Below are 13,436 nucleotides of genomic sequence, written 5' to 3'. Positions count from 1 at the left end.
TATACAACAAATTTGACAGAAAAAGTAGTTCCATGCGCAGTAATGCTATGTAGTATTTACAGTAGAGTCTCACTTATCCAACACTCGCTTATCCAACGTTCTGGATTATCCAACGCATTTTTGTAGTCAATGCTTTCAATATATCGTGATATTTTGGTGCTAAATTCATAAATACAGTAATTACTATATAGCATTACTGTGTACTGAAATACTTTTTCTGACAAATTTGTTGTCTAACATGATGTTTTGGTGCTTAATTTGTAAAATCATAATTTAATTTGATGTTTAATAGGGTTATCCTTAATTCCTCATTATCCAACATATTCGCTTATCCAACGTTCTGCCGGCCCATTTATGTTGGATAAGTGAGACTCTACTGTACTGTATTTACAAATTTACCACTAAAATATCACAATGAATTTAAAACACTGACTACAAAAACATTGATTATGAAAAGGCAGACTGCGTTGGATAATCCAGAACATTGTATAAGCAAATGTTGGATAAGTGAGATTCTTCTTTAATATGAAATAATTACTGGGATAGAATAATGCAGAACAATATAATCTCTAAAACCAGGACAGTAAATAAACAGGGGAATTCCACACAGGAAACAATCGGGGCCAGCTAACACCTCCCAACAAAGTATTCCCATCATCAAAGTCTGGCAAATCCTGTTTTCTCAGGGCCACAGACAGTAGAAGCACATAAAATATCACAAACAACATCACTCTGAAAACAAGGGAATTCCAGACAGGAAACAATCAGGGCCAGCTAACACCTCCCAACAAAGTATTCCCATCATCAAAGTCTGGAAAATCCTCTGTATTCTCAGGGCCACAGACAGTAGAAGCACATAAAATATCGCAAACAACACCACTCTGAAAACAAGGGAATTCCAGACAGGAAACAATCAGGGCCAGCTAACACCTCCCAACAAAAAATTCACTCAGGGAGGAAACAGCCAGGCTTTAAAGCTGCAAGGCCATTACATCCTAATCATTTTTCCTAATTGCAGCATTCATACTTGCCTCCAACAAACAAAAAAACCAATCAGAAAGATTGTATATTCACAACCTTTAGGAAATAATATCCCCTGATGGCGCAGCGTGTTAAAGCGCTGAGCTGCTGAACTTCTGGACCGAAAGGCCACAGGTTTGAATTGGGGGAGTGGAGAGAGCACCCACTGTTAGCCCCAGCTTCTGCCAACCCAGAAGTTCGAAAACATGCAAATGTGAGTGCATCAATAGGTACTGCTCCGGCGGGAAGGTAACGCCGCTCCATGTAGTCATCCCACATGACCTTGGAGGAGTCTACGGACAACGCCGGCTCTTCGGCTTAGAAATGGAGATGAGCACCAACCCTCAGAGTAAGACACGACTGGACTTAATGTCTGGGGAAAACCTTAACCCTTGACCTTAACTACCACCAATTCCTCAATACTTTTTATATATATAGACTAGCTGTGCCTGGCCACGCGTTGCTGTGGCAAAGTCTGGTGGTATGGGAAATAAAGTATTGAGGAATTGGTGGTAGTTAAGGTCAAGGGTCAAGGTTTTCTCCTGACATTAAGTCCAGTTGTGTCCGACTGCACACTGAAGTGGATTATATGGCAGTGTGGAGTCAAGATAATCCAGTTCAAAGCAGATAATATAAGATTATAAATGGGTTATATAGCTGTGTGGAAGGGCCTTGAGTCTACACTGCCATATAATCTAGTTAAAATCTGATAATCTGTATTTTATAGGCAGTGTGGAAGAGGCCTAAGTGAGGCCAAACTCTACCTATCCCCTGGGCTGAGTGGGTTGCTAGGAGACCAAGTGTGCGGAGCTTAGCCTTTTAACTGGCAGCAACTGGATAAAAACAATTATTCCTTTCCCTCTAATTAGGACTTTAGTTTTCTTTTCTTTTTGTTGTATGAACGTAGAGGCATGGATGAGGGGTTGTGCTGCCAAGTTTAGTGTTTCTGGGATGTGTAGTTTTGTTGTTTTGTCCTAGGCCGAAATTTCATTACCCTTTTATAGATATAGATTGTATTGATTACATCCCCTGTTTCTCTTTTTCCTGCATTTGTTGCAAATAGTTGGCATAGCCGGCTTGAGATAGTGGGACATGTGGTTGAAAAACAAAAACTTCCTTTTTGGACTTTCACACTTTAACCCTTGTGTTTTATGCCCTTCAATCATAGAGTCCAGCTGGGGGATTCTGGGAGTTGTAGAGTGCATTCTCTTCCCAGTTTCTTCTGACTCTGGTTAAAGCCCTGGTCCCTTGTGTCATGCCCTTTGGGCCAAGGGCAATAGAGAGGAAGCCTTTGGATGTCAGTTTGGGGCTCAGCTGGCATGGGGTCACTCCTGAAATAGCTGGCCTGGCAAAACCCCAAAGCAGGATGGAAATAGCCCCCGGCGCTGGCCCTGAGGCACTGCATTGCTGGCCTCTCTGGGAGGCAGCGGAGGTGGGCTCTTTTATTCACAAGGGCGTCAAGTCTTGCAGAGGTCAAGGGGGGTCCAATGCCAATCGTGAACCCCTCTGAGTATCGGGGTCTGCGTGGGGAGCTTGTTCTGGCCTGAGCCTGGCAGGAAGAGCCCCTTCCCAATTCGGAAACCACTTCCGCTGCGGCCTGGTGACAACACAGCACCGCCGTTCTCCTTTCCCCGTTTCCTTCCTCTTTCTCCAAGCCTCAAGACGCCCTCCCTTCCCAAGAAGGAGGCCAGCTTCACGCTGGGGGTCAATGCTGTTGCATAGGGGAGGGTGCCTCTGAGCACGCAGGGAGCGAGCGCTATATCTCTCCTGCCCCCCTTCGCTTGACCACAGAGAGGCTTCTGGGCCCAGAGAGAGGGGAGGAGGCATGTCAGCAGCGTGCTCACTCAAAGCCTCACAGGGTCATGGGGCTGGAGGGACACTGAAGGTCATCTAGTCACACACCAGGGAGAGGAGTGGGTTGCTATTCTGTAGGAAGGCCACTCGAGGTTCAAAGTGGCCGACATCTATCCTTCAAACCTGCCATTTTCTCATACACACTCCTAGCAACCCTTGTAATTTTGCAGCTGACAAAATAAGCAGTTTGGGAGTGTGGCAGAGTCTCCTTCTTTGGAGGCTTTTGAACAGACAGCCATCTGTCGGGAGGGATTTGATGGTGTCTTCCTGCCTGGCAGGAGCAGATTGGACTGGATGGCCCTTCCAACTCTACTATTCTGCCAATATCAGGAGCAGTCCCTGAACCAGGCCTGAACTCTCCCTAGAATTCCAAAGAACTCTATTTCTGCCAGAAAAAATGAAATGCAGAGGTGCAGAATGGGGGACGATGCCTAACATGACAGCAGTATGTGTGGAAAAGATCTTGGGGTCCCTCTGAGGAGGAAGGTGATCTAGAAATTATTATTATTATTATTATTATTATTATTATTATTATTATTATTATTATTATTATTAGAGTCCTTGTGGGGAGGAAAAGGAAAATGAACCAGGAATGTCATGCAGCGGCAAAAAAGCCAATGGGATTTTGGCCTGCATCAATAGGAGTCTAGTACCTAGATCCAGGGAAGTCATGCTATCCTTCTATTCTACCTTGGTCAGACCACACCTGAAATCACACTGTGATCAATTCTGGTTACCACAACTGAAGTGAGGTGCTGACAAGCTGGAATGTGTCCCAAGAAGGCCGACTAAAATGATCAAGGGTCTGAAGAACAAGCCCTATGAGGAGCAGTTTAAAGAGCTGGGCATATTTATCCTGCAGAAGAGAAGGCTGAGAGGAGACATGAGGAGGGTCATGGATCAAGATGTGAGGGGAGGTCATAGGGAAGAGGGAGCAGGCTTCCTTTCTGCTGCCCTGGAGACTAGGATGCAATGGAATAATGGCTTCAAAACTACAGGAAAGAAAGGAAATTCCACCTGAACATTAGGAGGAACTTCCTCACTGTGAGAGCTGTTCAGCAATGGAGCTCTGTCTGATGGTGGAAGCTTTTCTGGAGGCTTTGAAGCAGAGGCTGACAGGCCATCTGTCGGGGGGGGGGGGGGGTTGAATGCGATTTTCCTACTTCTTGGCAGAACGGGGTTGGACTGGATGGCCCGTGAGGTCTCTTCCAACTCTCCTGTTCTAATATTCTATGAGAGCTGTTCAGCAATGGAACTCTCTGCCTGACTGTGGTGGAAGCTCCTTCTCTGGAGGCTCTGAAGCAGAGACCGACTGGCCATCTGTTGGGGGGGCTTTGAATGCGATTTTCCTGCTTCTTGGCAGAATGGGGTTGGACCGGATGGCCCGTGAGGTCTCTTCCAACTCTCCTGTTCTAATATTCTATGAGAGCTGTTCAGCAATGGAACTCTCTGCCTGACTGTGGTGGAAGCTCCTTCTCTGGAGGCTCTGAAGCAGAGACCGACTGGCCATCTGTTGGGGGGGCTTTGAATGCGATTTTCCTGCTTCTTGGCAGAATGGGGTTGGACCGGATGGCCCGTGAGGTCTCTTCCAACTCTCCTGTTCTAATATTCTATGAGAGCTGTTCAGCAATGGAACTCTCTGCCTGACTGTGGTGGAAGCTCCTTCTCTGGAGGCTTTGAAGCAGAGGCCGACTGGCCATCTGTTGGGGGGGCTTTGAATGCGATTTTCCTGCTTCTTGGCAGAATGGGGTTGGACTGGATGGCCCATGAGGTCTCTTCCAACTCTAGGATTCTATGATTCTATGAATCAGGCCTGAACTGCCCCTAGAATTCCAAAGGACTCTGTTTCTGCCTGGAAGAATGAGGTTAGACTGGATGACCCTTCCAATGCTAGGATTCCACAACATGACTTCTCACCACCGGCTTGTATGGCCATGCGAGCGCTCCCCACCCCAGCCTGAGAAGGCCCCCTTTGTTTGAGGCGCAAGGCAGTCGTCTCTTTCAGAGGACTATAACTCCCAGCCCCTCCTCCCCAAGGAGCGCTGCCAAGCCTTGGCACCAAGACGGAGAACAGGCCCCGAAGGCCGGGCCATCTGTCCTTCCTCAACAGGCACAACCGGGCGCAAAGGCGTACCTGTCGTCATCGCTGTCGATGCCAAACATGGACTGGGCCAGGCTGAAGCGGGCCGACGAGGGCGACGAAGACCCAAAGGGGTCCGAGGTTCTGCGGTTGGGGCTGGCGTCGCGGAAGAGCGGCGGGGCCGGCGAGGAGGGCCGCGAGCGGGACTGCCGTGGGGAGACCTGGGGAGAGAGGAGACCCCCACGTCAACACCCATCAAAGCCCACAGGCCCCCTCCCCACATGAAGCCCCAAGGGGGAGGTGGGAAAGGTGTGGGGCGCCCCATCTTTTGGCCAGGGAGGTTTCCGTCTGAGGACAAAAACAAGGCAGGTCTTGTGCCTGTTCTAGAACAGAGAGGGATTTCTAGGAAAAGCAGGGCAGGGTGGAGCAAGGAACAGAGGCGTCAGGAACCCTCCCTTGGCAAAGGCTTGGGAAATTCATGTTTTTTTGGACTACAGGCCCCAGAATAACAAAAAAGTAGGATATTTCCCAAAGCTGCATTAGGCATGGGCAAGCTGCGGCCCTCCGGGTGTTTTGGACTTCAACTCCCACAATTCCTAACAGCCGGTAGGCTGTTAGGAATTGTGGGAGTTGAAGTCCAAAACACCCGGAGGGCCGCAGCTTGCCTGTACCTGCTGTAGATTCATACAATAGCCCATCAGAAAAGGGCCTGTCAAATGTCCCAAAGAGACAGTATGGTTGCTCTGAATGTTGCATGAGGAGCCTAGGAGGCCTGGGTTCAAAACCGCACCCTAGGGAGAGAGTCATACTCTCTCAGCCTCGCCGGGAAGCTACTGCGAGGAGAGCTGGCCCAGGAAACCTTAAGCGAGGGCCGTCCTGAGTCAGGAAGGTCTTGAAGGAGTGCAACGATAACCGAGGAAGGCATGGAACCATAACAGACCCTGGCAACACCAACCAGAGAACCCAGAAGGCATGGAACCCTAACAGACCCTGATGACTCCAACCAGAGAACCCAGAAGGCATGCAACCATCATAGACCCTGATGATGCCAACCAGAGAACCCAGATAGCATGGAACCATAATAGACCCTGATGATGCCAACTAGAGAACCCAGAAGGCATGGAACCATCATAGACCCTGATGATGCCAACCAGAGAACCCAGAAGGCATGGAACAATCATAGACCCTGATGATGCCAACCAGAGAACCCAGAAGGCATGGAACCATAATAGACCCTGATGATGCCAACCAGAGAACCCAGATAGCATGGAACCATAATAGACCCTGATGATGCCAACTAGAGAACCCAGAAGGCATGGAACCATCATAGACCCTGATGATGCCAACTAGAGAACCCAGATGGCATGGAACCATCATAGACCCTGATGATGCCAACTAGAGAACCCAGATGGCATGGAAGCATGATAGACCCTGATGATGCCAACCACAGAACCCAGAAGGCATGGAACCATAACAGACCCTGACAATGCCAACCACAGAACCCAGAAGGCATGGAAGGATGATAGACCCTGATGATGCCAACCAGAGAACCCAGAAGGCATGGAACCATAACAGACCCTGACGATGCCAACAGAGAATCCAGAAGGCATGGAAGCACGATAGACCCCGATGATGCCAACCAGAGAACCACCCCAGAGCCTCACCTTGCGCCGCTCATCGGTCTCTCTCTGGATCAGCTGTGCGACGCTCTTGGGCAAGAGGTGCTCCTCCACCACCAAAGTAGGCACGGCTGGGGCCCCAACGGAGGCAACACCAAGGGTCCCAGGGTCCCCGGCCTCTTTGGGAACGACGGCCAAGGGGCTGCGGAGAGAGGCCGGGCTGGGGGGAGTCCTGTGGGGCCGGACCAGGACCGGGAGGCCTCCGCCGACCGAGCGGGCCTGGTGGCCGGAGGTGGCCGGGGGCAGCACCAGCTGGGACTGCAGGGTGGCGTAGGCACCGCCAACTCCTACTACTCCTCGGCGTTGAGGCTGTGGGCTGAAAGGCCCCTGGGGATGGGCCAGGAGTCCGGCCACCTCCAGCCGGGAGTCCAGGGATTGTGGGTGTCGCCCGGCTTCGGCCAACCGACCCACAAAGGGGTGCGGATGGTGTGGCTCGGCCTCGGGGTCGTAGAAGTCCCGGCAGGTCCAGCGGCCGCGCTTGTAGGGCTCCCCAGGGCCCGGGTCCAGCTTCACCACCCGGAAGCGTGAGCCGGACACCAGCGAAGGGGCAAAAGGTGGGGCAGTCAACGGGGAGGTGGGGGCCGACGGGCCATTTCTGGCCACCCCATTGTTGCCACCGTTGGCCCGCAGGCCACCATCCCCTTCAGCTTCGGCGGGCCCGGCCTTGGGGTCGGCCCGCCCCTCTTTCTGCTCGTAGTCCGAAGTGACGCTGGTGATCTGGAAGCCGCTCTTCTTCCTGCCTCCGCCACTCATGGTCCACGAGAACGAGGCGGTGGGTGCGGTGGCTTCACCGGGGTGGCCGGAGCAGCACCGTCCTCCTCATTGTCCCCAAAGTCCAGCTAGTCCCCTCGGGGAGAGAGAGAGGGCGGAATATAAATACAGGCTTATGATTATGATTATGATGAGCAAGGCTCTGCCTCAGTCCTGAAGCTGGCTGGGGCAACGCCACCCTTGCAGAGTGGGCCCATGCCGGGGTCACAGAGGGGGAGTGACCGGCAGACCCCAAAGCTGGACAGTCAGGCTTCAAAGCGGACAAAGCCGAACTGGACAAAGCCAAAACCGGTTGAAGGGAGGGAAAGGGGAGGGGAAAGGGGGGTCTGTCTGGGGGGGTCTCGACCCCGAGTGGCCCACTCCAAGCCCTGCCAGGCCCCCCTTCCAGGCTGTTGACAAGGCACCGAAGTGGGACCCGAAGCAGCAGCAGCAGCAGCAGCAGCAAGGAAGTCCAGCCCCTCCTTCCTTCTTTCCCAACCAGCTGACTGCCTGCCCCTCCCCTCTCCTCCCTCGCCCTCCCCCCCAGGCTGGCCCAGCCCCCCTTAACCCCTCCCTTCCCGGCGCCCAGTAAAGCAAGGCCAGGGAGGCCCAGAGAGGAGGGGCAGGGGCCTCAGAGACACACCCCCTTCCAGCCAGAGGAAGGTCCGGCCTGGGAAGGTTCCCTAGCACACGTGGGGATTCTGGGGGTTGGAGTCCCCTCCCTAAATAAAAAATAATAACAGGGAAGGGAACAACAGAAAGGAGGAAACCATGAAACGGAACACAATCTGGCTCCCGGTATTTAAAAAACTCTAGAATAATAATAATAATAATAATAATAATAATAATAATAATAATAATAATAATAATAACAACTTTATTTTTATACCCCGCCCCATCTCCCCGAAGGGACTCGGGGCGGCTTACATGGGGCCAGGCCCGATAAAACAAACAAAACAGTAACAAAGCAATAAAACAATTATCCCAGTAAAAAACATCAACATCAATAAAAACAATCATTAAAATCAACAAGCAGGATACAGTGTTAAAAACAGGAGACTCAGGAGAGTAGAGAATCAGGAGAGTAAATAAATAACAACACTCAGAAAACAGTGGAATTCCAGGCATGAAACAATCAGGGCCAGCTAACACCTCAGAGAATCATACTGTTGGCAGAGCCATCCAGTCCAACCCCCTGCCAAGAAGCAGGAAAATGACATTCAAAGCACCCCCAATGGATGGCCATCCAGCCTCTGCTTAAAAGCATCCAAAGAAGGAGCCTCTACCACACTCCGAGGCAGAGAGTTCCACTGCTGAACACCTCTCTCTCACAGTGAGAAAGTTCTTCCTAATGTTCAGTTGAAATCTCTTTCCTGTAGTATGATCCCAACAAAGGATTTCCCCCAGGCAGGAAGCAGCCAGTCCTTGAAGCTGAAAGGCTATTCCATGCTAATTGGGCCGGCCAATGGCAAAATTCACATTTGCTTCAAACAGACAAGAGTTCTTTCTCTCACCCTGGATGTTACTCAACACACACACACACACACACACACACACGCACATATATATATAGTAGAGTCTCACTTATCCAACATAAACGGGCTGGTAGAACGTTGGATAAGCAAATATGTTGGATAATAAGGAGGGATTAAGGAAAAGCCTATTAAACATCAAATTAGGTTATGATTTTACAAATTAAGCACCAAAATTAAGCATCATGTTATATAGCAAGTTTGACAGAAAAAGTAGTTCAATATGTAGTAATGCTATGTAGCAATTACTGTATTTACGAATTTAGCACCAAAATATCACGATGTATTGAAAACATTGACTACAAAAATGCGTTGGATAATCCAGAACGTTGGATAAGCGAGTGTTGGATAAGTGAGACTCTACTGTACACATACACACACACACACACACACTCCACTTGCCCCATTTCCAGCAGATCTCTATGCAGATGCCCTCACTGACTGACTTTGCAGCTTCACAGCTACTCAATGCTATTCAAGCTTACTAATTGCAGCATTCACACATGCTTCAAACAGATAAGGGTTCTTTCTCCCACCCTGGACATTATTCCACAGGTATAGCATATATACTCCCTTTGCTTCATTGCCAGCAGAACCTCTCAAGATGCCATTAGCCACAGATGCAGGCGAAACGTCAGGAGAGAGTGCTACCGGGACATGGCCATATAACCTGAAAACTCCACAGCAACCCATTAGGCCGAAGTTTGCCCATGCCTGGTGTAGACGCACCTTGAGATGTTTGCTAACGAAACCAATCTGTTTGGGGTCCTTTCAAACTGTTTGGGGTCTCTCTCTCTCTCTCTGGGACTGGACTAGATGCCCTCTGAGTGACCGCCCCCTACAACTCTACGGTTCTACCCCTAGGAAGATTATACACAAACAAACCCATACAAACCAAGGCCGTCATTGTCCTGAGCAGGGGCCGAGGTGCTAGGAGGCTAATCCGTCTCAAACAGGGAAATAACGGGATTATTAAGACTGGGATCGGAAGCAAGGCGGGGATAATCTCCCCGGGAACAGGGCCGCCGTCTGGGAACGGGGTCAAGAGGGCAGCCGAGGGACTGGCTTCATGCGCTGGCCCTTTAAAGCAGGGGGGCCTGGGACCCAGGCCTATGGGTCTAGGTATTTAGAACTGGACTGGATCTAATACCGTAGAGTCCTGCTTATCCAACATAAACGGGCTGGCAGAATGTTGGATACGCGAAAATGTTGGATAATAAGGAGGGATTAAACGTCAAATTACGTTATGGTTTTACAAATGAAGCACCAAAACCATCATGTTTTACAACAAATCGACCAAAAGGTAATACAATAATAATAACCATGGATCATATCCTCAGCTGCTGTAAGAAAATCGCACAGACAGACTACAAACAGAGGCACAACTATGTGGCCCAAATGATTCATTGGAACTTATGCCTCAAGTACCACCTCCCAGCAGCAAAGAACTGGTGGGATCACAAACCTGCAAAAGTATTGGAAAATGAGCACGCAAAGATACTGTGGGACTTCCGAATCCAGACTGACAAAGTTCTGGAACACAACACACCAGACATCACAGTTGTGGAAAAGAACAAGGTTTGGATCATGGATGTCGCCATCCCAGGTGACAGTCGCATTGACGAAAAACAACAGGAAAAACTCAGCCGCTATCAGGACCTCAAGATTGAACTGCAAAGACTCTGGCAGAAACCAGTGCAGGTGGTCCCGGTGGTGATGGGCACACTGGGTGCCGTGCCAAAAGATCTCAGCCGGCATTTGGAAACAATAGGCATTGACAAAATTACGATCTGCCAACTGCAAAAGGCCACCCTACTGGGATCTGCGTGCATCATCCGAAAATACATCACACAGTCCTAGACACTTGGGAAGTGTTCGACTTGTGATTTTGTGATATGAAACCCAGCATATCTATCTTGTTTGTTGTGTCATACAATAAAATAATAATAATAATAATAATAATAATAATAATAATAATAATAATAAATAAAATAAAATTATAATAATAATAAAAAAGAAAAAAGACAACAAATCGACAGAAAAAGCAGTTCAATACATGGTAACATTATGTAGTAATTACTGTATTTACAAATTTAGTACCAAAACATCGCAATGTATTGACAACCTTGACTACAAAAACACTGACCACTAAAAGGCAGACTGTGTTGGATAATACAGAAGGTTGGATAAGTGAAAGTTGGATAAGCGAGACTCTACTGTAATAATAATAATAATAATAATAATAATAATTAAAAGATAGATTTGTTTATTGATTGGTCCACCGACCATATCAACAGTAAAAGACAAAACAAGAATATACAAGACACATAAACACAAATCACTATCCTAAAGTTCATGTAATATTATTATTGATACTGAGCATGATGTGCCACTGCTGCCACCTGGTGGCCATGCACACTATTTCCCTGTTTATTCTCCATTATGGTATGGGGTTATTTTCAGTTTTTAATAATTAAGAAAGGCTTTCTACTCCCTTGGCGTATTATTATTATTATTATTATTATTATTATCATTATTGCCCCCTTCATATTCTGCAAGGCCTGATGCTCATTGCCTTCAAGCTATGAGAGACCTCCCTGCCATCCCATCATCCACAGTTTGGGTCTTGCAAAGTGAGGTCAAATGAATGCATCTTGAACTGCAAAAACTCATGGGAGTTGCAGGTTAAATCTTTAGCTGAGTTGAGATGAGTTTCCCGGGGTGTCTGGCCATGTTCCAGAAGCATTCTCTCCTGACGTTTCACCCACACCTATGGCAGGCATCCTCAGAGGTTGTGAAGACTCTGTCAATGTTTCTGGAACAAGCGTAGGAAATGGGAACTTCTGAATCGAATCAGTCATTCCTGGATGTTTAGTTATTTATTTATTTACTAAATTTATATCCCACCCTTCTCACCCCGATGGGGACTCAGAGCGGATTATAAATTAAATTTACATACAATATTATATTATTAGCATAGCACAATACTGGCATGAAATTACTATATTGTACTATATCAATATACTGTAATATTATTAATAATATTAGATGCAATATATCATATATAATTAATATTATTAGTATTATATCATATTACAATATAATATTATCAATATTGTATTATATTATATTATATTAATAATATATTATTATATTAATAATAATTATATTATTATATATTATTGTAATTATTGTTGCCTACTGAAGAACAGAGACGTAAGCTGTGTCTCTTGCTTTCATCTCCCTTAAGTATGTGTAAGAAATTATTTCTTTTCAGAACACGATGATGATGCTTGGTTTAGGATTGCGTCTGTTTTCAGATTGTGCATTCATATTTCCATAGTATGTTCCATGGAGCTATAGGCTGGGCTATGGCGCAGCTGGTTAGTAGCCAGCTGCAATGAATCACCACTGACCGAGCGGTCATGAGTTCGAAATCAGCCTGGGTCGGATTGAGCTCCCAACCTTTAATAGCCTAGCTCACTGTTGACCTAAACAGCCCAAAAGACAGTTGCATTTTTCGAGTAGGAAATTTACTATATATACTCGAGTAAAAGCCTAGTTTTTCAGCCCTTTTTTAAGACTGAAAAAACAAAAACCACCTCGGCTTATACTCGGGTGAGGCTCCTGGTGGGCTTATATTCAGGTCGGCTTATACTCAAGTATATATGGTATATTATTTTTCTCTATTATTATTGGTATTGTTACATATATTATTTTACTCTATTAATTATTATCATTATTACATTTATTATTTTACTCTATTATTGTTGTTACTTTTACATTTATTTCACTCTATTTTTATTATTATTACATTTATTATTTTACTGCATTTATTATTACATTTATTATTTCAGTATTATTATTTAAAAAAAGATACATAAGCACATTTACATTGAAGAAGATGAAAATAACGATTTAATCAGAGTTGGACACACATATATTAAATTACAGTTTGACGTAAAGATTCAAAAACACTTAAACTACTGATGCCTCAATTAATGTAATTTTATTGGTATCTTGGCTTATACTGGAGTCAATGTTTTCCCAGTTTTTTTGTGGTAAAATTAGGTGCCTCAGCTTATATTCAAGTCGGCTTATACTCAAGTATATACGGGTAGGTACCACTTTATGTGGGGAGGCTAATTTAATTAATTTATGAGACTATAGAACCTTCCAGCAGTGTGCAGAAAAGAATGAGGAAGTAGTCCACAAGAACTCGGTGTCACAAGTGGACGGTGAAGCAACAGCTCCCCCTGTGGCCGGAATCGACGCCGGAAGCTGGAAAATGTTAAATTGCCTCTGTGTCTGTCTATATATGTCTTATGTCTAATGGCATTGAATGTTTGCCATGTATATGTGCAATGTGATCTGCCCTAAGAAAGAAGGGCGGAATATAAATACAGTAGAGTCTCACTTATCCAACATAAACGGGCCGGCAGAATGTTGGATAAGTGAATATGTTGGATAATAAGGAGGCATTAAGGAAAAGCCTATTAAACATCAAATTAGGTTATGATT

General features: G+C 46.7%; 1 protein-coding gene across 1 annotated transcript in view; it reads right to left on the bottom strand.

Annotated features, from left to right (window-relative positions):
- Window positions 1-7,892, bottom strand: part of tsc22d4 (TSC22 domain family member 4) — a 29,761-nt gene extending 21,869 nt beyond the window's left edge. Inside the window, exons 1-2 of the mRNA XM_062984555.1 lie at window positions 6,619-7,892; window positions 5,009-5,175 (exon numbers count right to left, since the gene is read on the bottom strand). Coding sequence (XP_062840625.1) covers window positions 5,009-5,175; window positions 6,619-7,386 — 935 coding nt within the window. The 5' untranslated portion in view covers window positions 7,387-7,892. The remainder of the gene's footprint in view (window positions 1-5,008; window positions 5,176-6,618) is intronic.
- Window positions 7,893-13,436: the final 5,544 nt, after the last annotated feature.

Source organism: Anolis carolinensis, chromosome 6 (genome assembly GCF_035594765.1).
Source record: "Anolis carolinensis isolate JA03-04 chromosome 6, rAnoCar3.1.pri, whole genome shotgun sequence".
NCBI classification, from domain to species: domain Eukaryota; kingdom Metazoa; phylum Chordata; class Lepidosauria; order Squamata; family Dactyloidae; genus Anolis; species Anolis carolinensis.
The sequence above is the reverse complement of the archived record's forward strand: the minus strand, read 5'-3'. Positions and strand labels throughout refer to the sequence as shown.